The sequence below is a fragment of the Mauremys mutica genome, chromosome 1 (genome assembly GCF_020497125.1).
Source record: "Mauremys mutica isolate MM-2020 ecotype Southern chromosome 1, ASM2049712v1, whole genome shotgun sequence".
Classification (NCBI taxonomy): domain Eukaryota; kingdom Metazoa; phylum Chordata; order Testudines; family Geoemydidae; genus Mauremys; species Mauremys mutica.
In genome coordinates this window covers 212,889,106-212,914,008 of record NC_059072.1, presented here as the reverse complement: position 1 = coordinate 212,914,008, position 24,903 = coordinate 212,889,106, and the positions used below count along the sequence as shown (strand labels likewise).

Here is a 24,903-nt window from a genome sequence, read left to right as displayed (position 1 = left end):
CATATATTGTCTGTAAAATAAAGTTTCCCCTCTGTCATGGTATAAAGGTGAATGCCATTCTATGTTTCCATTATATCTGGCATAAATCATGCCACCTCTCAATCATGCCTTGCCTCCCCAATTGTAACTGCACTTAAATATCAATGAGGTATTGATAGTAAATAAGGCCATTCTACAGACACTGAAATATGGACAATATGCTGCAAGTTTGAAATAGGGGAGAGATACACAAATAATACTCAAAGTTGAGGGTAACTTCAGATATATTTCATGTCATGAGACCCAGGGCCTGATTCCTCTATAGTGGAATTCCACTGTTGACTACAAAGGAGTTACTCCCAGTTCACACCACTGTGAAAGAAAAGTGAGGTCCATAATGGTATAAACACACACCATGTACATATATTTACACAAGTTACATCATTTTATATCATCCTAATGGTTGAGTGAAACATATCAGGGAATACACGACCTGGCATTTAGAGTGCCCAGTAGTGGATACTGTCTAAACTGGCTATACTACCAAGGTAGATTACTCTGGTACCTTATTATCCTCTTCCAAAGCTATCCTTAAAAAACGGTCATTAGGTTTCAGACTGCAGCCCTTAGGAATGTCCCCCTAATTGTTGTTAAGTAGAGCTTTTAATTTTAAATCTTTAAAATGCATTTTCTACACTACATGCCAAATTCTGTCAGGCAGTGGCAGCCAACTCACAGTCAGAAGTGGAAGAGCAAAGAGGAAATTGGTCACTCAGAGAGACTATTCCTCAGGCCCTCCATGAGAGGAGTAAGCTGTTGGGGTCTGTGGGTGAGGATCTCAGCCCATGACTCAACAATGATAGGCATGCACAACTCTTTGCACCAATTATTCATAATCTTAGTAGAAATGGATTGCATAGGTGGACTCTATATAAGGCAACAAAAACAATCACTGTTTTTGCAGTATATTTGCACCAGGCTGGGGAGTATTCATACCTCTTCCACCACATGTACTGGAATGTGGTCCATGGATGTCCAGCCTTGACTTCTCATTTTGTAACAAGCCCCCAGATAACTTCTTATAGGAGACTGTAACCAGGTGGTCATTTTACTGAGTGCCCCCTCATAGGTAGGGGTCACTTTGCAGGCACCCTACTCTGTAAGCCCCTTCTCACAGGCCCCGTAAGAACACCACATAATCTCTCTTTTGGTTAACAGCACCTCCCCCCAGGGCTGGTTTAATAACAGAAATGGTTCAAGCAGTCTTTAAAATCCCCCAGATAAAGTCCATAGCCATAACATAAAAGTCAGTACAGTATTTATCCTTGTTCTTCTGCCACACACAGAACTCTTCTTCTGTCCCAGTCTATTCCACCCAAAGCTGCCAATCCCCATCTTCATTCTTCTGTCAGCACTAGCCTGTACTTGCCTACAAGCATCTTTCTTATTTCATGAACTTTCTCCCCTTCACACTATCCACCTGCTGTCCTTTATAGGAAACTATCTGATTCCACAAAGAGCTGCATCTTTAGTAATCAGGGTTGGGTAGCCCCAGGCCTTCCAGCCCTTAAAGGGGCAAACCACTCTGCTAGATGTTGAGTGGTTTTAAGGAGAAGGATTTGTGGGACCTACAGGGACACGTTCTGCTCTGACTTATGCTCCATGAAATCTCACCTAAGTGTATATTTTACAAAAGGCACACATGTTGCTCTATGGACATATGCTTTGCCTCCTACACACGTCTTTGCTTCCTTTTAAAAACTGGCCACAGTGAGAAGCATGTGCATGGCTTCATTACCTGTCTCTACTTTCCAGCATGAACTTGGAGCCTCATGATAGTTGTTTTGTTTTAACTACTAATATTCACCCCAAGATCAATCATTTGTAAAGAACAATAGTTGTGGTGTTATCCTTTTAATATTTAATATGCTTGCAAAAGCACATGTGAAAAGCTGTATTAATGGCAATGCCTGCACTGCTATCTGCTGGTGAGAACAAAGCTGATCTACTTTAAACTTCCTTGAGGTTTAACAAAGCAACAGTTTCCCAGCACCTTTTGGATCACAGCTTCCGAGACAAGAGGGTTTAAACTCTTCTACCCTCTCTCACCCCTCTCTTCACCCCAAATGAAAAATAATGTCAGCTTATTTCCAGAAAATGCTGTTTAAACTACTTCTTAGCATATGTGAAATGTGCCTCAAGTGGCATGTGACCAGAATTCATCACCAAATTTGGTCCACTGGTTGGATCCTTAGCTTCCTCTGCCCGGGCCAGGTACTGACCGGGATTGTGACATGAACGCTGATCCATGCTCCCCTCTAAACTACTGAAGAAGCGTTTTCCGCTCCAGAGGATAGCAAATTACTATGACAATGCTGATCTGCCTGTGGGATGCTATGATGATACTAGGTTTTTTTTGGTTACTTCCTATAATCAAAACGGGAGATGAGAAGACCTGCTAGATCACCCAGTCCATTCTCCTGCCAGGGAAGAACTGTTCTCTAGTGAATGAAATTTACCCCAGTGCAGCGGGAGCCTCACAGGGCCACTTAAGCACAATTTAAACCCTTAGGCCCAGATCTTCAGCCGGACCAGAGCTAGAGTCACTGCATCTGAGCAGTTGGGGCATAAATATGGCTTTAAACCAGCCTTGTGCTCCCTCAAGCATATCATTTAGAACATTGTCAGAGTGGTGCTAAATTATGCCCAGGGTGATGATTTTGCCTTACGTTGGGATTTTGACGTTGCACTCTATATGATTTTATGAAAATATGTTAATGTAACTGGAATATGCTTCATGCAAAAGGTATCGTGTAAGGTATCATTACAAAGCTTATAATCTACTGAGTGTGATCATCCTATTTGTATAAATGTACCACTCTTGTATCTGAAACTAGAAATATAAAATATAACTCCGAGGGACTATTGTAAATATGCAAAGTGTGGGACATTAATGGTGGTTTGGAATCTTAATGACTCCCATTAACCAGGACAATTGACTGCAGATGGCTCTGTTTTACCTGTAAGTCTTCCTGTATATGTGTGTGTTGGCAAGTGGGTAATGAAGTTTTACAGTGACATGTGATCATGTCACCTGAACTGGAATCCATCTTTAAGCTGGTGTCTTTCCATTGAGAAAGAGGGGGTGGGAACCCAGAGAGGGACAAAGAATTCCTGCCTTATGCAAAAGGTATATAAATTGGTGGAACAGCACAAAGAGAGGCAGCCATCATGAGGAAGCCCCTAGCTACCACCTGAGCTGGAACAAGGGCTGTACCAGGGGAAAGGATTGTGCCCAGACTTGGAAGGCATCCAGTCTGTGAAAGAAACTTATTGAAACATCTCTCAGGGTGAGATTTTATCTGTGCTCAATTGTCTTACTGTATTAGGCTTAGATTTGCGTGTTTTATTTTATTTTGCTTGGTAATTCACTTTGTTCTGTCTGTTACTACTTGGAACCACTTAAATCCTACTTTCTGTATTTAATAAAATCACTTTTTACTTATTAATTAACCCAGAGTGTGTATTAATACCGATGAGGGGGGGGGCGCAAACAGCTGTGCATATCTCTCTATCAGTGTAATAGAGGGCAAACAATTTAGGAGTTTACCCTGTATAAGCTTTACAATGGGTAAAATGGATTTATTTGGGTTTAGACCCCACTGGGAGTTGAGCATCTGAGTTTTAAAGGCAAGAACACTTCTGTTAGCTGCTTTCAGTCAAGTCTGCAGCTTTGGAGCAAGTAATTCGGACCCTGGATCTGTGTTGGAGCAGACACATATGTCTGGCTCAGCAAGACAGGGTGCTGGGGTCACGAGTGGGCAGGGAAAGCAGGGGCAGAAGTAGTCTTGGCACATCAGTTGGCAGCTCCCAAGGGAGTTTCTGTGATCCAACCCGTCACAGGGATAATTCTCAACCAGTTCTTCAAGATAGCTGGAGCAGTGAAAAGCAGGCAGAACAGAGGCCAGGATCTGGCCCATAAGGTAAAATTCACATCAGTGCAGAGACCTAGTACTTAAGTCCCACTTAAAATGGTGCATAGGTCTTATGCCTGCACAGGAGTGAACTTCATCCTTAGGGCCTGATCCTAATCTCCCTTAAATTAGATTTATACAGATGTGTTCCTTCACTAATATCAGTGGCTATAAACACTTCCTTAAACTAGATTTACACAGATGTGTACCTTCACTAAGATCAGTGGCTATAAACTAGTGTGAGAAAAGAATAACCCAGCCCTTAATGTGGGGATTCAGTGATGGTTATTACCAGGCATGAACTTCCATGGATTTTGCCTTGAACATAGGTCTGAAGTGATGTCTAAAGGCCTTTAGGAGGGCTGTCTGTACTTGAATGGATTTCACCCTAGAGTGCATTTACCAGTGTTTTGTGAAGTCTGGCATTAAATGTCCCAAACAAGGGGGTGCCTCCCTTACTGCTGTTGCTGTTGCAAATACCTGTTCTCTGGGATTTATGTTTAAATCTCAACTTGTAACCATTCAGATTGTGTTTTGTTTTTAATCTTTGCAGGGTTTGCTCTCCTTGGGGGACATCCTTGTTTCCTTACAACCCAGGATATACATTTGGGCATTAACGAGAGTCTCACAGATACAGCACGGTTGGTAAAATATCATAGGATTGTTTTACATATGTGAAAGTATTAGATCTGGCTGAAATTGGTGAGAAAATGTTGTGGAATAAACACACCATGTTGGCGATAACTTTTTGCATGATTTTAGACTCCCCAAGTATTTATTTTCCATGAAATTTCAAAGGCATCCAAAATTCTCCACATTTTCGCAGTTTGCAAAATTCACTTGTCACCTTTTTGCATTTTTTCCATCCAGTGGAGGTGAATTGAGCCCTTGGATCTCCCGCCCCCCCAATTCTATAGGAAGTTGACCAGAGCTTTAAAAACCACAGAAGTGTGAGGCTATTTCTTGCAGATGCTGTCACTTTGCCTCACTCCCCATTAAGCCTTTATTAATGACTCATCCAGTCTGGAGTCTTGTGCTGCTTTCTAAGCCCCTCTGTAGTTTAAGATTAATCTGTCAGGGCTCAGATGCTCCAAGGTTAGTACCTTTCAAAAGGTCCTTTCTGCCCCGTCGAAAGACACAGAACCTCAGGCTTGTCAAGCTCAATTCAAGAAACACAATCAGCGAGCTGTGGTTTTTTCTCTCCTGCTGACTATGTTCTTTGTGGTCATTAGCTGGAGTGATGGTTTCTCAATACTGCATTGCTTTCCCCTCTGCAATGAAATCCAAGGAAAACATAAGAAAAAGACCAAACTTTTGGACATTTTAGAGTGTCCTTTTCCACCTTCATCTGTTGAAGGAGAGTGGATATGGGGCAGTGATGAAAGAAAGTCAGGCTTGCAGTCTCTTAAAGCTGGATACTTAGCTCACTCTCCTCCTATGTCCCACTAAACACACAATATTGAAGACACCAGAATATACATTAATTGTAATTAATGTTAACATGCTTTAGTTAAAGCACCACCCAATGGCTTGCTGTGGTAGCTATAGGTGTAGGTTTCTAACACCCATTGAATGATGGGAGCTGCAGAGAGAGGCAGCCTAAGCTGTCAGTGAGGCACAGTACAGTCTGAGGTTCCATCTCTGGGTTATTCCTTTGTCCTACTTCATCTTCCTTCTATTTGAATTCCAATGCTACAATGGGATTCAACCTCATTCCCCCAAAGTGACTTTCTTTCTACACCTAAGAATGTTGCCTCAAATGAAGCTGCTAGAGCAGCTATTGTTATATGCAGGTAGGCCATTCAAACTCACCAGACCACATTCATCCCTACTGTAACTCCAGTGACATTAGGAACAGGGAAGTATTACAATAGAAGGGGGACAGCTTCCCCTGCTCTATTAAAGGCAGATGAAGAGCTCCTCCCCCAGCTCAAGAGAGCACTGTTCTCCCAGCCCCTTCCTACCTGCTGTTTTCTCACTGTCTAGCAGTAAAGTGAGAAACACAGTTTCAGAGGGTTTGAAAAGCAAGGAGTAGGAGATAGTTGAGAGGCTTGGGAGAGGGAAAGGGGATCAGATGGACACAAAAATCACAGTGGCAGCTGGGAGATATTTGCCAAAGCTGGAACGTGAAGACCAATTTGATCGAGGCAAAGGTGAGGGGATTTAAAGAGGGACTGGATGTGGTCAGAGCAAAGGTTTTTGCAGCTGCACTGCGGATGGACTGAGGTGAGGGTCCATGATGGCAGAGAAGAAAGGTTGCAGTAATTCAAGTGAGAATTGTGTACAGTGGGGCTAAAGGTTTTTGCTTCAGGAATGGATGGATTTTGGAGAAGGGCAGGATGTGGTGGCAGCATGAAGGTAGGGGGTCAAAGGAAAGAGAGAAGTGGAAGATGGCCTCCAGCCTGCAAACCAAACTGACAGGGAGGGTAGGGAAGTTGGCAAAGGTGATAGAGAGAGGAAGAGAGGATGGTTTGGCAGGGAAGATGAGGAGTATAGACTTTGCTGTTAGCAACTGGTTCCAGGGATGGGGCGGGGGAAAGGGTGAAAGTACCCCCCACCACTTAAGAGAGCCATCCCCAGGCAATACCGCACCAGAAAAACACAGACCCTGTATTTAATTTGGAGGCTGTTGGTCATTTACTGACCTCACAGGCAGGCTGCTCTACATTAGGGTGACCAGATGTCCCGATTTTATAGGGACAGTCCCGATTTTGGGGTCTTTTTCTTACATAGGGTCCTTTAACCCCCCCAGCCCCATCTCAATTTTTCACATTTGCTGTCTGGTCACCCTACTCTACATAACAAAGATGTTCTGATAGATACAGTGGGCCTGCTCCTGCTCTGAATGAAGTCAATAGCAAAATCATTTTTGACTTCCCCAGGAGCAGGACTGAGCCATTCACACAAAGAACAAATGAAATATTGCGAGTCACCTCCCTAGTAATGCTTGTGCATGTTTCATTAGCATATAGGTAGGTACCAGGATAGAAACCTGGTTCAAGGAGCATGAAAATAAACAGACAATAAAAAACAAGGAATACTGGAGTTTTAACGAGTCTGGAGAGTATTTCAAATAATTACAGCTTCATACCTAGGGCTCCAAAGGCTTAGAAATAGTGGAGGCTGAGGCTTAATGTAAAGGGAGATAGAGGGCTATAAAAGGCCCACAGGTTTTATTATAGTTGAAATACAGCCCCGGTGCAGGTCAGTGTTTGTCAGTGTTTCCACTGAGAACACATTTTAGTGACTTGTAATTTGGCCATAACAAAGCTCCTCTGTGCTGTGTAATAGCTCTTAAAGACATATACCGGGTACTTACACAATAACAGAGTTCTAGCCTATGAAGGGTCTTTAACAAGGGTCTGCTGCTTAGTGTGTCCGGTATATCAGGCAAACTGAAACACTGGCAGCATGTACCTGGTATGCCATATTCTTCTACTGTGACATCAGTGCATGCCAGCACACATCACGGCAGCACAGATGCTGAGCTGCGGCAGTGGCATTGAAGCAGTCAGTCGTTAAACTTGATAGTACACAGAGATTATCAGGGGTCAATTCCTACATTTGTAAGGGATGGGCTTGCACCCTTGACCTACCCACCACTTATACAAGAACAAATATATCCCAAAGCCATATTAACAACCCCACTAGTGACTTGGTAGCATTGAATTAGAAGATTAAACCATTTATTCAATAAACATTTTTAAATAATAGGGATATACATTTTGGATAGAAACCCTTCCCTATCTCCTTGGTTCTTTGGGAGCTGTTACATGAGTCTGCACTATTGCCACACCCAGTGCAGATTAGCTTCAAAATCACAAGATTTTTTAAAAATAACTGTGGAGTTTTTTTTCTTTGCCTTTTGGTTTTTGAGGCTTCAAGGTGCACTTGGATCACATTTTCAAGCTTTCCTCCACACCCATCAGGGCTAGAAACTTAAAGTTTAAAATGAAAGTTGAGGTTCACACATAATCACGTATCTGGGGGCTTTAAGAAAAACACCAGATATCTCAAAACTCACAAATATCATAAGAGTTACATTGAGTTAGTATCAACATAGGAATCCTGGTAATTTCCCCAGATACAGGGTAACCACTGATAGTCAGCCCCAGAGTCATGGGCCTTGTCCCTCCAATTGTCTTCAGAAACTCAGACACCCTAACTGGCCCCAGCTTCTCTCAAGATGATTCCGATTCAGTCCAAGTCTCTCTTTCTGGGCAAACCTAGCTGTCTGCTATTTCTTTCTTTCAAATTAGCTTCAGCCTGATTCAGCTATGGGTGAGCCTGGTCTTCTCTCAGGCCGGCTCCAGCTTCCTGGTGACTTCACTCTGGTCTAGATTCCAACAGGACCTTCAGTTCTCAGCTGGGCTTTCTAGCAGCATAATAAAGGTGTGTTTGACACCATAATGTTGGTAAGAGACTGACCTTTATTTCCTGGCTCCAGTTCTGTGACATGAGTCAGGGTTACATAAGGCACATGGTCAGTATTCACTGATTCCAGTATTCACTGCAGTAGCTATCTTTTCAACAGTTTAGGCAAGCAATCTAGCATCAGGCCATGTTATGGCTGAGTTCCCTGTAGCCACCTTACATTGAAAGGGATCCATCTTCTTGAAGCTCTTTATCAGTCATATGATGACTAGTTTGGATAAAACCACATTTCCCCTAAATACACATCCAAGGTAGATTAAACAAAAGTAATGCCTTTATAATTTGTAGCTAGAAAAAAATAATGGCACAGACAGCAACCTTACAGATTATCCTGTTCAGTTCTTCCTCTTTACCTGTATAGGTGGCATCAATGATTTCCCTTAATGGGAATCTTATCTGAATAAGGAATGTTTGACTTCAGTTGGAACAACAATATAATTGACTTCAATGAGAGACCTGCCGGTGTAAGGACTCTGACACTGGGACCTATCTTTCCAGAGGAGATGTAAGAATCCATCATGGCAAGTCAGCAATCCACCAATTGTAAGAGCATTCCTGTGACACTTTAGGGTTCACCCGAGGCCTGCCTTGCAACTGTGGGTGCCTTACATGCTATGCTGCTGGGGTTCTCAGATCTGATGCCAACAGGTAACACCCTGGCTCCCACTGCTCAGTTACTTTTTGCAGAGTGACTCCAACACCCTCCCAGTCCTGAATTTCCCCGAAAACATCTGCCCTGCAGTGTCCAGCCCTCTCACTGAACCCTTACAGAAGTTGTTAAAGTTTGTTGCTCCTTTAAAGTGACAATACGCTGCAGCCTCTTAATTTAACTTGGGTTAACACACCCTGCACTGAATTAGTTTATAGTAAAAGTAAAACAAGTTTATTTAAGAAAAGGACATAGGTTTAAGTGATACCAAGTATAAGGAATAAAGATAGGTTACATGCAAACAAAAATAAAAATATGCTTCTATGACTAAAACCTTATTTAACTAATTAGACTCTCTTATTCAAAGAAGTGTTTCTCACTAAGTCTCTTTTCCAGTATAGCTGACCAGAACCCTTTACAGAGCTCAGTTCCTTTGTTTCTTCAGGTGAACGATACCAGAATGGCTTTTTCTCTCTCTTTATATCCTCCCAAAGTTCATCGGGGCTGCTTCAGGAGCCAGGGAGCCTTGTTGGGAGCTCAGCTTGCTGTGTCCACCAGGGAGCTGACACCGTGTTCATTTTTGCAATCTCCTGCCCCAGTTGTGATAGTTAAGAGGCTATCTCCCCAGCTCACTAGGTTAATGGCTTTGTTTCCCTCTTCTGTAAATGTCGCTTCATTGTCTCTGACAGAAGACCAGGCTGGGCAGACAAGCAAATACACATTCCCTTTTTTAGGGCAGACTGGGCATATGCACTGCTTGCCAAACACATTTTAAGAATCTAATTCTAGTGCATATTTATAACTGTTTGTACACATCCTGCACATACACCACACAATGATTTTCGGGACCAGTGTGAAACGAATTTGTGTATGATACCTTACATGACACTTTTTAGGTACAGATTATGACAACTGTGGGAGATGCAGTGAGTATGCCAGGCCTGACAAGAGTTGCTGACAGAGTAATGAACCACCAGTGGCCTCTGTGTCACAGTTCCATACCCTTCTGTTCACAGTTTTGCCTATTTGGTTTTAAGATGCTACTAGAGAACATTAAAACATACAAAATAATTCAAAAGAATAATACTTGAGGCCTGACTACTTCCACAAAAGCACAGAATTGCAAAGCTAAGCCTCCGATTTCATGCTAGATTTGCCTAAAAATATCCATATGATATAGAAAATGCAGTGCTCTCATAGCAGGCACATCCCTGAAACCCTACTTCCAAGGCACAAAACCATGAGCTGTAGCTAGAGTGCCAATAATGAATGCCAAATGTCTTTATCCTTGTCGTTTAATTTAGAACCTTGATGCCACTTTAATAGTGTTACTGTGTGTGTGTCACAAAATATAATTATTTATATATGTTACACATTAGGATGGTACTGTTGTTCTTTATTCCTTTTGAGTTATCGAATCCCTATAATTTTATATTATCAAACAATCGCCTCTGTTACCTGCACATTTATTAATGTTGCATCATTAGTTCTGCTTTAGTGACAATCAAAAATGAAATAGAAAATCATTGAATGGGGTTGTGTGTGGAGCAAGAATTTCCTTTCATTTCTTACAGCTTGTTAAATGTCTGCATTTTAGTGGATTATGCAGACATCGTATATTATTCAGGCAACTGGAAAAAATTTATTCATTACCACCACTTATTAATATTTATACATTGCACATTGAAGAATAAAGCAGCAATATATTTATGATGTTTGACTTTGATATCTTTTGCTTTACCGTAGGGTGTTGTCTAGCTTGACAAATGCAGTCTTGGCCCGGGTTTATAAACAATCTGATCTGGACCTGTTGGCAAAAGAAGCCTCAATCCCAATAGTCAATGGATTGTCTGATTCATACCATCCTATCCAGATTTTAGCTGATTACCTTACACTCCAGGTAATAATACCCTTCTCTTTATAATAACACAGCTCTTAGAAAACTAATCAGTCTTGCTAAATATTGGGAAAAGTCCTATTCCAAGCAGTTTATCCTTAGATAATTTGAGATGGAACTGATAAGTAATTTGGAATATGTGTTGATTATAGAGGCCTCCATCGGACAATACACTTTAAGCAGTTGAATAGTCCCATCAGTTTATGTAGGAATGAAGTTAAGATTATAATTAAATTACATGCTGAATTGAGCCCATGGTGCAAAAAAAAAAATGTGCAGGGTGCTTTACAGATTAAGATAATGGTGAGGTCCTGTCCCATTGAAGTCAATGAGAGATTTGCCATGGAGCCAGTGTTTCATTCTGAAGTCCTTGCCCTAACCTGTTTATAGTAGAGACTGAGACCTTGTCTGTATTAGAAAGGTAAGTCCTTAATGAGGATATATTAAACCTTGCTTATATTGAGAAGGAATGAATTAGGATCATATTTTGTTGTTCTGATTTTAATATGGTATTTTATGTGATAACTAAATAACATTGTACACATACAGGGCCAGATCCTCAGCCGATGCAAATCAATGTAGTTTTACTGAAGTTAATAGAGCTATGCCAATTTACAACCAGGTAAAGAACTGGCTTTTAAAATTCATTAGTACATTGTAGGGCTGGATGAAAATTTTGGCAAATGCTTCCTTACTTTCTGAATTAATAGAAACTACTTTGTATGGATGTGATTGAGAGACAACTAAGGGGGGATATGATAGAAATCTATAAAATCATGACTGGTGTGGAGAAAGTAAATAAGGAAATGTTATTTACTCCTTCTCATAACACAAGAACTAGGGGTCACTAAATGAAATTAATAGGCAGCGCGTTTAAAACAAACAAAAGGAAGTATTTCTTCACACAATGCACAGTTCACCTGTGGAACACCTTGCCAAAGGATGTTGTGAATGCCAAGACTATAACAAGGTTCAAAAAAGAACTAGATAAGTTCATGGAGAATAGGCCCATCAGTGGTTTTAGCCAGGATGGGCACAGATGGTGTCCCTAGCCTCTGTTTGCCAGAAGCGGGGAATGAGCGACGGGATGGATCACTTGATGCTTACCTGTTCTGTTCATTCCCTCTGGGGCACCTGGCATTAGCCACTGTCGGCAGACAAGATACTGGACTATATGGACCTTTGGTCTGACCCAGTATGGCCCTTCTTATGTTCTTATCCATTTCCTAGATCATTCAGTCATCTCTCAGTCTGTGAAGGCCTAAATGTAGGAGAGTATGTGGCAAATACCCAGAATGAGAGGGAGAGAAAATTATTCATGCAGGAAACTTTACATGCTGTCAGGCTCATTCCTTTAGTGCAGTGATACTCAGACCTCAGTAGTTCAGGAGCCAAATTAGCAATCAACATTACCCAAAGAAGCCCCAGTGGTGTGAATTCATTGTTTCATTTACTATGGTACTATGTATTCATATTTAAACAGTATGACAGGGGAAATATTTCATTTTTATATCGATATATATTATTCTCACAGCAAATTGACTGACCAAGTATTATTATTTTATCAACTACAATTGGTTAATAACATAGTAAAAGCATCCTGCCTGGTTAATAATTAAGTCACACTGTTTTAAAGAGCCACAGGAGACACGTTATGTGCTGTTTACGACTCAGGAGCCTCAGTCTGAGTATCACTGCTTTAGCATAAATGATTCCTTCTACATTTGATGACCCTGTTTTTGTTAGAAGTCATCTTCAGCTATAAAAGTGAGGGGACACCAAGTCTTTATGGAACAGAGGTAACCTTGGGACTGAAATGAGTCATCCTCAGAATGAGGAACACTTGAGAGAGATGCATTCAGCCAGCCTTTGTGTGCAGCTTAATTTATGTAAGGCAGTGAGTCATAGCTAGAACTTTGGAAATGATAAAAAGTCATTTGTTTCATTTAAATGCTGAGTGTAATTGTAAAACAGTTTCATCTGGGCTCTTATTTTTTGTCTCATAAACACTCTACCTATTAGCACTTATTTTCCCACCAGAGATTAGCAAGTTTTCAATAGTCATATATGACTCATATGTTTTATATAACGGTATTAATATTCCCTACTTACCAGCTGCGCTGCCACTCACTACTGCACTGTCACCTGTACTCTGGGATGCCTCTCTGATGGAGCTTAGAAAGCACGCAGTATTAACTTCCATGTTTCTTTCTGACTTCACGTCTGTGGTTTGGAGAGAAAAACATGACACATAGGTAGCTGTGTGGACCATCTCCGCTCCTATTTGACTCCCATCGCTCTGCACAGCCCTGCCCTGTGTTTTTCTGGGAGAGGTTAGAGCAGAGGTGGGAAAACTATGGCCCGTGGGCCACATCCTGCCTGTGGGACCGTCCTGTCTGGCCCTTGAGCTCCCAGCCCCTCCCCCACAGCTACGCTGCCGTGTGGGCAGCGCTCTGGGCAGTGGGGCTGCGAGCTCCTGCCGAGCAGCACAGCAGCATGTCTAGCTCTGGCCTGGCAGCACGGCTGCCAGACATGCTGCTCTGAGCAGCATGGTAAGGTGGCTGGGGCTGGGGCTGGGGGGGTGGGGTTGGATAAGGGATGAGTCCCGGTGGGCCGTCAGGGAACAGGGAACAGGGGGCGGTTGGATGGGGCAAAGGTTCTGCGGGGGGGAGGGGGAGGGCGGTCAGGGGATGGGGAATGGGGGGGTTGGGTAGGCGTGGGGTCCTGGAAGGCTGGGTGGGGTGTGTGGATAGGGGTCAGGTGACTGGGAGCAGAGGGGTTGGATAGGGGCTGGGGCCTCGGGGGGTGGTTAGGGGCAGGGGTCCCAGTAGGGGGCAGTTAAGGGACAAGGAGCAGGGGGAGTTGGATGGGTTGGAGGTTCTGAGTGGGGGCAGTGAGGGAGTGGGAAGTGGGAGAGGGCTGTTTTGGGGGCACAGCCTTCCCTACCTGGCCCTCCAAACAATTTTGCAACCCCAGTGTGGCCCTCGGGGCAAAAAGTTTGCCCACCCCTAGGTTAGAGGTAGATAGATGAGATGAGATTTTGTGTTTTGCCTCTACACTGGGGGGGGGGGTGTTCGATCTAAGGTACGCAACTTCAGCTACGCGATAGTTCGAATTACTTACCCGTCCTCACAGCGCAGGATCAACGTCCGCGGCTCCCCCGTCGACTCCACCACCGCCACTCGCTCCGGTGGAGTTCCAGAGTTGACGGGAGCGCGTTCGGAGTTCGATATATCGCGTCTAGATGAGACGCGATATATCAAACTCCGAGAAATCGATTGCTACCTGCCGATATGGCGGGTAGTGAAGACGTACCCTAATAGGTGTAGTACACAGCTTGCAGCCTAGGGGGAGTGTGAGCTAAGCCACTTTAGTACTCTCCTGATTCTGGACTGTTCTGCATCCATCCACATTATTTAGACAAGTCTGGAGGCCTGTTTATGTTACTTCACCCTTACTGGGCTGCCCAAAATGTAGACTCACCTTGATACGCCCCTGCCAACGCCCAACCTCTCCACCACTTCCTCCAGGCTAAGGTTTGCAAGGGGTTCTTCAGAAGGCAGACTCACCACTGTCTCCCACACTGCCTGTGCCAGGTGAATCTTCCCCCAGCCAGACTGGGGACTTTTGGCCTCCTCCCCTTATATTGCTCTGGCCCTTTTACCCAGAGTAAAAGAGGTGGAGCATGGATAAAAATCTCACCCACAGACTATTGGTGGTGGCTACCCACATAGCCTCTTTTCCTCTCTGTCTGGCACTTCTGCTGTGGGATTTCCTTGGTTTTGTTCTCTCATGCACCAGACAGTAGCGGGGAACATATTGGCATATTGTGTAGCATGTTGTAGTTGCAAAAAACAATATTTTAATAACTCCATGAATTTCACCAGTTCCAAGAATAGTAGTAGGTTATCACACCTAGCATGCGCCTAGTTATTTTTAAAATCAGCTAAAATGGCATTTTTCTGATATCTGAATTGATAGGCTGCGTACATATGAAATTTGTTGGACAGATGTACACGCAAAATGCAATAGCAACAGAGAAACATTAAAGTAAGTGTGTATCTAAACAAGTCTAACTTCAGGAAGGTTTTTTCTTTAATAACATCTATTACCTCAGCTTTATAAATATTTTTCTGCAATTTCTCCTTTGTCAGTATGCCATCAGAATTCCTCCAACAGAGGACTGACTTTTCTTTTTTCCGAGTGTGCCAGTGGATCTCCATTTTCCCCGAATCTCTGCATGCTTTAACATCATTTTACTCTTCTCTGTTATAATTCCAATTAATTTGTTCTTTTTTACACTTTTTCTATATTCATTTACGCATGCATACTCCAGAAAATGCTTCTTGTTTACTTTCAGAGCTTTCTCTATTCCTGTCCTGTGTACAGAGCACTGCATTTCTGACAGGCTGAGTTGTTCTCCAGTCACGAAGACTTGTGTTCAGATGCCTCCTATTCAGTGTCTTCTTATTCTGTAGCCATTGCCTGACTAACCTGGAGTTCTCACACATGGACTCCGTGAGGCAGCTTTCCCTTTTCCAGTGCTCAGCTTTAACTCTGTCACCTAGAATAGGCATTGTGCAATGAAGTGTTTTTTTTCTTGCCACAACTATGACCTTCTTTTCCAACCAGTTGATGAGCTGAGTATCCTCCTAGGTATAGTTATGACCCACCAGATCTTCTGCAAGTGTTTTGAGACCCAGTTTTGGGTGTTCTTGAGACCTGGCCTTTTAGGACTATCGGCTTGTATGCCTTTAGTGTACACACAGGTTTTCCATTCTCTTTCATGCTTAAGGCCTATGATTGCCACTTCCATAGTTCAGCCGATGCTTAACACTCTTTTAAATATAAGCTCTGGCTTATTAAGGGGTGTTCTGTGAAGCTTGACCGATGAACAATTTTGCACAATTTAGATCTTGATCTCTCTATCCATGTCAGCTGACGTGTGTGGGTCAGTTTGTCAATGCCTCACTTGGTTCTTATCTCTCTTGTCTGAAGTCAAATGTTTCCTATACCTCAATCCTTTTTGGAGAGAGGTGGTCAGGCACAAAGCTCACTCTTTCTCAAGGCAATCCTCACCTTTGCTAGCTGGTTAGTTGACCAGATACATAAATGTCATTGACCTCTTTGTCCACAGAGTAGCAGAAGTGAAACTTGGAATTTCAATATCAAGTACAGCTGACAGATTTCGGAGTCTGCTTGTCTATTTCTGCCATTGCTGAGTGACTGCTCCATCCTCATAGATAGTGAATGCTGGGTACATCAGGAAATACAAATACCATGCTGCTTTTTAATTTTTGTTTGTTGCTCACTCTATTATCTTCCTAGTTTTGACTTTGTTTTCTTTCAGAACCTTACATAACATGGTCCTTCTCCCCCTTTAAGTTTTCTATACCTTTGTTGTTGTAGACTTTATGAGAAGCTCCTCTTTAAGTATTTTCAATAGCATGAGTTGTTGCACTGTAGCGCAAATCAAAGACAGCTGCCATATGGTCCCAGTTAGCTTCTTTTGCCATAAACTATGTGGCCCACAGAACCCAAACTAAGAGATTCTTGTCACTCACTTCATAAGAACATAAGAAGGGCCGTACTGGGTCAGACCAAAGGTCCATATATCCCAGTATCCTGTCTTCTGACAGTGGCCAGTGCCAGGTGCCCCAGAGGGCATGAACAAAACAGGTAATCATCAAGTGATCCACCCCCGTCTCCCATTCCCAGCTTCTGGCAAACAGAGGCTAGAGGGACACCATCCCTGACCATCCTGGCTAATAGCCACTGATGGATCTATCAAATGATGAGTGCTTATATTATGGTAGCACCTAGAGATCCCAACAAAACCAGGTCCCTATTGTTCTAGGTGTGGTACATACACATAGTAAAAGACAGTCCCTGCCCTGGAGACTTTACAATTTAAATAGACAAGATGGGAAACAGAGGTGAAATGACTGGCCCAGGGTGTCACAGCAAGTCAGTGGCAGAGCCAGGAATAGAAGACAGGTCTCCTCACTCCCACTCTGAAGCACTATTCATCGAACCACGCTGCCGCCTGTGCAAATATGCTTTCTGGCTACCCCCCTGGATTTACTTTTTAAATTATGCCAAAATATTGACTCATTATTCAAATGCATGTTATAATTGAATCCTGTATGGTTAATATTGTCAATAATTTACAGTATCAACTCAAGCTGGTGTCACATTTTGTGGTTGGCTAGAAATAATATCAGATGATGAGTTAGAAACTTCCTAATTAACTAAACTAGCCTCTTCCACTTTCAGATGGAGAGGCTTGCAGCCTGGCCTTCTTTAAAATAAGCAAGCTAACAAAATAACAAGTGATGTGTATTCAGTTTGCATTTTTTCTGAAATTTTCTGATAAACTGCAGCCCAGGGTAGGGACTGAATGAAACCTGGAAACTAAGTATCGACATGAAAAGAAGTAGATTGCATGGGCAACTTTAATCATTTAGGTGGGTCTTTCAGTAAAGAGCAGAAGCCAAGTTTTGTTGCATTTCAGAGCACTCCCAGACTGCCAAAGGGAGGCAATCATGTGGGGGGAAAGGGCTCCAGACTTTAAGAACATTCAGTTTTTGTGGTTTTACTAAAAACCAAAATACTTGGTTGTCATGCCTAAAATGTAAAGAGAAACTGTAGCGCAATCTTAGCCAACTGGATAAAATACCTAAGGCAGCATACTAGGGTTGGGGGCAGAATGACAGGAGAAAAGTCACCTGAGGTTCAGGTATGAACATGTCACTCTCTCTGGCTTCGCTGTCATGGTTCTGGTTTAACCTAGATTGTTACCATTACAGCAAAAGTCTCTGGCTGTATTCCTTCTGTGCAGTTTTACAACAAGCAGTGAACTCTAAAATAGAAAAAGGAGAAGTACAAACCATATAGAGTTTGCTTCCTAAGCTTCCTCGGAGCTCCTTTCCTCTGGGTTTGGGTCAGCACAAACCCCTTGTATCTTGCAACCATCTTTTAAGGCTGCATTTCTCAGTGTTTTAGCATAGGCCGCATTTTAATATAAAGATGGCTGTGTGGACCATCTCCGCTCCTATTTGCCATCCCATAGCATCTCTTTGGCAAACTGGCTACATGGGAACATCACATAGGAAAGTATTTAATATATGTTTGCTTCTTTGAATGCAGTTTAGCATCTGGAAATAACAAGTTGCTGGCACCATAGGAATGGCCAGCTTTCCATGGCCCACCAGCAAGTGCCTCACACACTACAAATTGTAACTTCTGTTTTAAAGTAATGAGCCCAAACAGGCTCAGTTGCAACTAATTAGCTCCCAATTGGTACTTCCATCCTGCTGCTGCTGTACCCTAGATGAGAATTAACCCCTGAAATTACAGGCTTGGCATGGCCTCCTCCAAGGACCCCACTAGAATGGGATACAATGGGGCTTTTGAGGATGCTGGAAAATCTGTCCAGCTGTTACTCTCCAATACTCTGTATCCACCAAGTCCTATCCTGTTCTTTTGTAAACACCTAATAGTATGCCAGAAACATCCTTTCAGCCAGTGCTCTGCATAGGAGTTATTTGCATTATGATTCCAGCTGGTGAAATGGTTGTAGCTGTGCTGGAAGGAGATGCAATTGCCTGCCAGCTACAAGGACAAACAAAATTGACAATGCTGGGCTTACTGCTGAGGATTTGTGAAGTCCCCCAAAGGACAATATGGGGCCAGGGGTGAAGTCAGGCATCAGAAATTGGCTCTCAAGTACTTTTCTATGAATTACATTAAATATCCCAAATGTTGCTATTTTTTGACCCAAAAAACTGTGGTCACTGGCAGAAATTATGATATTTTTGCCCTGGAACAAGTCCACAAAAATTTGCTTTGGAGAGAAAGGGGAGTTGCTTCCCTATTCTTGTTCAGGCCCCTGTGATCTCTGCTGAGATTGTCCACATGGATGCTAATTAGCTCAATGGATGCTTATCCACTGTGCCAAGCCCCAAGTCTTTTAATGACTGAAACAATTGTTCAGTGGCGAGGGCTTTTGGCTGCTATAATACAACAGCAAGCTGGGCCTGAACTGGTGACCTAGGGATGAAGGGCTCTAGATCATGTTTCAAGTCCTCTCGGCCATACTGGGGGCCTAGAGGAAAGAGTGAACATATTTGGTTTTATCTTTGTTTAAAAAGCACATTGCCCAGTAGTTACTATGGTACATCTAGATATGCTTATTTTAAACAAGCCCCTTTTTGAAAAGGACTTTCAATTGGTCCGATCAGCAGAGAAGTGGAGCTCATTTCCAATTGCTCCTTCTTGGGTCTTGCCTATGCTGAGTAGTTGCCCCCATTTTCAGCCATTAATGGCCAGCTACTGGTATAGCTGCCCTGGTACAAACCCCAAGTGCAAACAGGCAAAGCCACTATTTGTACTGGTGTCAAGTATCTGAGGGGTAGCCAAGTTAGTGTGTATCCATAAAAACAATGAGGAGTCCGATGGCACCTTAAAGACTAACAGATTTATTTGGGCATAAGCTTTTGTGGGTAAAAAACCCACTTCTTCAGATGCATGGAGTGAAAATTACATGCATCTGAAGAGGTGGGTTTTTTACCCACGAAAGCTTATGCTCAAATAAATCTGTTAGTCTTTAAGGTGCCACTAGACTCTGTATTTGTGGCATTTACCCCAGTTTGAAACCTTTACCACTGCTAAATGTGACTTTCCTTAACTATACAAATGTTTATTGTTGCAGCTATGACCGTATGCAGTGACCGTAACTGGGGCAAATCCTCAGTGCAGACCAGGCCTAACAGTGAATGCCCATAGCTGGTTTTAAAATATTGATGTTTGCACGTGTATCAAAAGTTTTAGCAAAGCTAAAAATAGAAATAGGAATTTCACCCCACTTGAATCCCAATAGACTTGGAGTGGGATTTTCAAAGCATCTAAGTGTCATAGGAGCACAATTCTTCTTGGCTTTCAATACAACTTCTCTTTGTAAATCACCTAAGAGCTTTTGAAAATCCTGCCCTTTACCTTTTGATAGAGATATATATTTCTGCTTGAAAATTCTACAATCAAAGTTTAAGTCAAGGTGAATCAATAACACTCTGCTATAGTGTAAGAAGGGGTTCTCAAACTTCACTGCACCGTGACCTCCTTCTGATAACAAAAATTACTACACAACCCGGGGGGCAAAGCCGAAGCCCACGGGCTTCAGCCCTGGGCGGGAGGCCTGTACTCTGAGCCCCATTGCCTAGTGCTGAAGCCAAAGCCTGAGCCCCGCTGCTCAGGGCTGAAGCTCTTTGCTTTGGCCCCAGGCAGTGGGGCTCAGGCTTTGGCTTTGAGCTCCTGGGCCCCAGGAAGTCTAATGCCAGCCCCAGTGACCCCATTAAAATGGGGTCATGACCCACTTTGGGGGCCTAACCCAGAGTTTGAGAACTGCTGGTGTAAGACAAGGGGGTACGTTCATTCAGTTGTCTTTTCTTGGATTTTAGTTCAGCTGTAGGATGCTTTTTTTTCTGCTCAGCTTTGTAAAGTCTTATTGATTGTTTCTGTGACTGCTACAGGTTTGATCAAAGCAATGCTCCACACATGACAGCTACTCATAACTGAAGGTGGCAAAGTTACACTGACTCGGCCTAGTGTTGTCACCACTCCTGGCACCTACTGCCACTTGTTTACCGAATCTCCAAAATCCTCACTGTGGTACTGTTATTTGCTTGTCAGGAACACTATGGCTATCTGAAGGGGCTCACAATAAACTGGATTGGTGATGGAAACAATGTCCTGAATTCCATCCTGATGAGTGCTGCTAAATTTGGGATGCATCTGCGTGTTGCTACTCCAAAGGTAAGAGAGTCCTGCACTTGGAGGAAGGGAAGTAAAACTACCTAAGGCTCAAGTTCTATTCTCAGACACTTGCATACCTCCCAGAAGCTGTGAATCTGGCTAGCCTGTACACAGGCCACGCAAGCGTGAAGAGGTTCCTCCCCCCTCCTTGTGCCACCACAATGTAGCCCACAGTGAAAACATGATGAATTATTATTTATTTCTAGACGGGCTAAAGTGCAGTTTCATGCAAAGACAGAGATAAGCGCTCTACCCCACGTTGCTTACAGTCTAACAAAGAACCCCATTTATGTGCTTCACTATTGGGTTTCAGTATTTTGATTTAAGGAGATCCCCAGGAAGATGTTGTGTAACACCAATGGACCCCACTCGTCGGTGGGGGGATTGAACCTGGGACTTTTGGAGCTTAGTGCATGAGCCTCTACAGCCAGGGCCGGTTTTAGGAAGTGTGGGGCCCAATTCGAACATTTTTGGCAGGGCCCCGGCAGGGATGACTGAAAAAAAAAACCATGTAAAAAAAGCCTTTCATTTCTTAGCAATTGGTTCCCTATAAAAAGTTCTGCCACAGTATGTATTTTTTGTACCAATAGGGTTACCATACGTCCGTATTTTCCTCCCGGATGGCGATTTGAGAACCAAAAAGCCTGACATGTCCGGGAAAATACAGATGTATGTTAACCTTACCTAAAGTTCTTTTTTAAAAAGATGGGCCTGAACTAGAAATGAGCTCCACCACTCCCTGAGGGTGTGCTACAGTGCACATGTGTGGGTCCCAGCTGCTCCCTGCCCACCTCATTGAAGCAGGTGTGCAGGGTTACTTCCCTGGGCACTGCAGGGCACCAGTGGACATGGGGCTGGCTGGAGGTGGGGGGGGAGGGGCTGGAGGTAGAGTCTGGCTGCAGGCTGGGCAACTTGGGATGTGGGGCAGGCTGGAGACAGAGGGTGTGGGGTGGGCTGGCTGGCTTCAGGCAGGGCCACAGGGGGGGTGCGGCATGGGTTGGCAGGGCTGGAGACAAAGGAGTGCGGGACTGGCTGGCTTCAGGCAGAGGGGTGCGGCAGGGGTTGGCTGGAGACAGGGCAGGGAGTGCAGGGCTGGAGGCAAGGCAGGGGGTGCGGGGCTGGCTGGAGACAGGGGCTGGTGTGGGCTGGGCAGGGGGTGCAGGGCTGGCTGGAGACAGGCTGGCTGCGGGCGCAGGGCTGGCTGCAGACAGGAACTGGTGCACGCAGGGCAGGGGTGCGGGGCTGGTGCGGGCAGGGGGTGCAGCAGGGGTTGGCTGCGGGCAGCTGGTGCAGGTACAGGGGGTACAGCCCATCCTGTATGGTGAGTGCCCCTTCTTCCTCCCTCCCCCACCAGGGTAGCAGCAGCAGCCGCCCAGGGCTCAGGGGCTATTTAAAGGGCCCGGGGCTCCCCTGCTTCCACTGCCCCAGCCCTGTAAATAGCTGAGGGAGGAAGCGGTGTGGCTTCGGTGGCTATTTAAAGGGCCGGGGCGGTAGAAGCGACGGGAGCCCCGGACTTTTTAAATAGCCCCCAGAGCCCCACAGCCTCACTCCAGGGCTCCAGCAGTGGCTTTTGCCGGTACACCGTACTGGGGCTTGGGCGTGGGGCCCGATTCAGGGGAATTGGTTGAATTGGCCTAAAGCCGGCCCTGTCTACAGCATAAGCGAAAAGCCAACTGGCTTTTAACTAAGGCTGTAGACCAGACTCATTTAATTCTCTCTAAGTGGTCTTGGTGCCACTAGATGGGACAGAACACCACACCCAGACAGTGTGTGGATTACAATAGCTCATAGGCTAAACCAGTGTTTCACAACCTTTTCAAGTTGGCAACCACGTATTCAAAGTAAACAAACAAACACCAAACCACTTTATATTTACCATAAAGTATATCCATGAGAACAATGCTAAACCAATATAATTTATTTGTGTGTGTCCTGAAAGGCTGACAGAGGGTGCTTCCCTTGAAGGGTAAGGGTGTGTGGGGAGTGGAGGAGCGAGATTTTCTTTGCTTTAGATTATAATAAAATTTTCAACATCTCATGATGCCCCTGATTTCCTTTCTGATTAATCAGTTCAGAAACACTGGCTTAGTTACAGCAGATTCAGAGGAAGAGGGTGTCAAGCTGGAATATAAATCTCCTGACCTTTGCTATTTGGTATCATAGTTGCCTTAATCTCAATGGATATGCATGTTTTGTTTGATAGACTTTTTACATAGATTTGCTTTATAGATATAAATAGTTAAAATGTAAAATGACTCACTGGGGCAGGGACTGCCCTTCTACAATGTGTTTGTGCAGCACTCTACTTAATAAGGTCCTGATCCTGACTGGGGCCTTTCAGCACCTACTTAAATATAAATAATAGAATTGTGCAGGGGATGGACATTGGGCTTCCCAAAAGTATTCAAAATTTCATTTTGTTCCAAATTGGAATGAAACTTGAAAGTTTCAAAATTCTCTGGAAAGGAAAATTACAAAGAACTCCTTACTTTACATTGACTGAAATGTTTCATTTAGACAAAATTGTTCTGTTTTAATTTTGACTTAAAAATCTGGTAACATATAGAATAATACAGAATAAAAAAATCAAGAAAAAGTTATTTTAAAATGAAAAATTGAAATAAATCTGTTTCAAAAGTGTCAGAATGGTATGTTTTAACATTGTTGGAACACCTTGTTGATGAGGCCTGGCCTGGCATGAGTAACTAACTCCTGGAGGGAGGCCTCAACATTTCTTGGAGGATAGGATTAGGGAGCTAAAGAGATCATTAGGCTGAAAACAGAACATTTGTGCTAAATAAGATAAGTAAATAGGTCAGTAGACTAAAAAGACAGAATGTCTGAGCCAGCTAAAATAAGAGGGAGAACCATTTACTAGGAACAAGAATAACAATATATGGACAGAATATGCAACGTGATCAAACTAATCCCAAAACGTGTAATGCAAGTAAATGCAATGTAACGTGTAACTGTATATAAAGGAAGTTGTTTGCTGGGTAATTTTGAGTGTGTGGTATGCCCTATGCACCCTCTGCATTTGAGTCTGATCAGTTCAGCTTTGCATTGCTGTATGCCTGGTAAAAAATATCTGAGTGACAAAGTCTGGAGTAGAACAGAGTTCTTGGGAGGCCAGGTGGAAAGAGTTCTCCAGGGGAATTTCAACACACCTTTCTCCAGTTTTTCTCCAAAATTAAATTTCAGTAAAAATCGACACAGTTTTGTGGAGCATTTTGATTTTGACAGAATAGCATTCTCCCATAGGAAATGGTTCCATCAAAGTTTTTCCAACCAGCTCAATAAAATAATAATGTAAATGTGCATTGTAATGTTATCATCTTTTCGACAGGGCTTTGAACCGGACCCCAACATAGTTAAGGTAGCTGAAGAGTACTCCAAAGAGGTATGAGCCAATATGTTAAATATGGTTTACTTTATGTTTTGAATGAAGTTGTCTGACCTCCCTTGCCTTACTCACATTAGTATAGCACCAAATTGTTTTTCACGACTGATCCCTTGGAAGCTGCAAGTGGAGCCAATGTCCTAGTTACAGACACATGGATAAGCATGGGACAAGAAGAGGAGAAGGCAAAGCGAATGAAGGCTTTCCAAGGTTACCAGATCACAACGCAGGTAAAGGTCAATTTCCAGCTCTTGTGAGTGCTTTGTGAGTGATGGGGTTTCAGAGGGCTTTGGAGCTGGTCTTGCGATGATGCAAGAAGTTCCTCCCCCCTTGTAAAGTTCAGCCCTGCCAGAAGCTGGCTGAGTCTCTCCCCTTCACTTGCTGTTCTCACGGGGCAGGGAAGGGGAGAGCAAAGTGCCCAGTAGCTCAGGGAAGCTCCGCTGCCTCCTCCCATAAGAAACAGACAGGATGTGCCTCTACTCCTCTCCCCTGCAATACCTGGCCTGGGAAGGGGCACCGGCGGTGGGGGGGGGAGGAATGAAGAGCCCCAGGAGCTGCCCCCTCCAGCCTGGTAAGGGAAGAAGCCTCTTCCCCACCCCTACCCCCGCAGGTCTGTGAAACAGGAATGAAGAACACCAGGAGAAGCAGAGTTGAGGCTGGGGGGCGGGGTGGGCTGGACTGAGGGGGGTGGAGGCTGATGGGGTAGGGGCTGGGTGAGGGCAAAACTGAGGTGGGAAGGGGACAGGATTAATTGCTG

The 24,903-nt window shown here is 43.8% G+C and overlaps 1 protein-coding gene across 1 annotated transcript in view; it reads left to right on the top strand.

Annotated features, from left to right (window-relative positions):
* OTC (ornithine transcarbamylase) overlaps positions 1-24,903 on the top strand; it is a 42,013-nt gene that overhangs the window by 11,873 nt on the left and 5,237 nt on the right. The window contains exons 4-8 of the mRNA XM_045002724.1: positions 4,507-4,594; positions 10,783-10,936; positions 20,624-20,746; positions 24,093-24,146; positions 24,227-24,376. Coding sequence (XP_044858659.1) covers positions 4,507-4,594; positions 10,783-10,936; positions 20,624-20,746; positions 24,093-24,146; positions 24,227-24,376 — 569 coding nt within the window. The remainder of the gene's footprint in view (positions 1-4,506; positions 4,595-10,782; positions 10,937-20,623; positions 20,747-24,092; positions 24,147-24,226; positions 24,377-24,903) is intronic.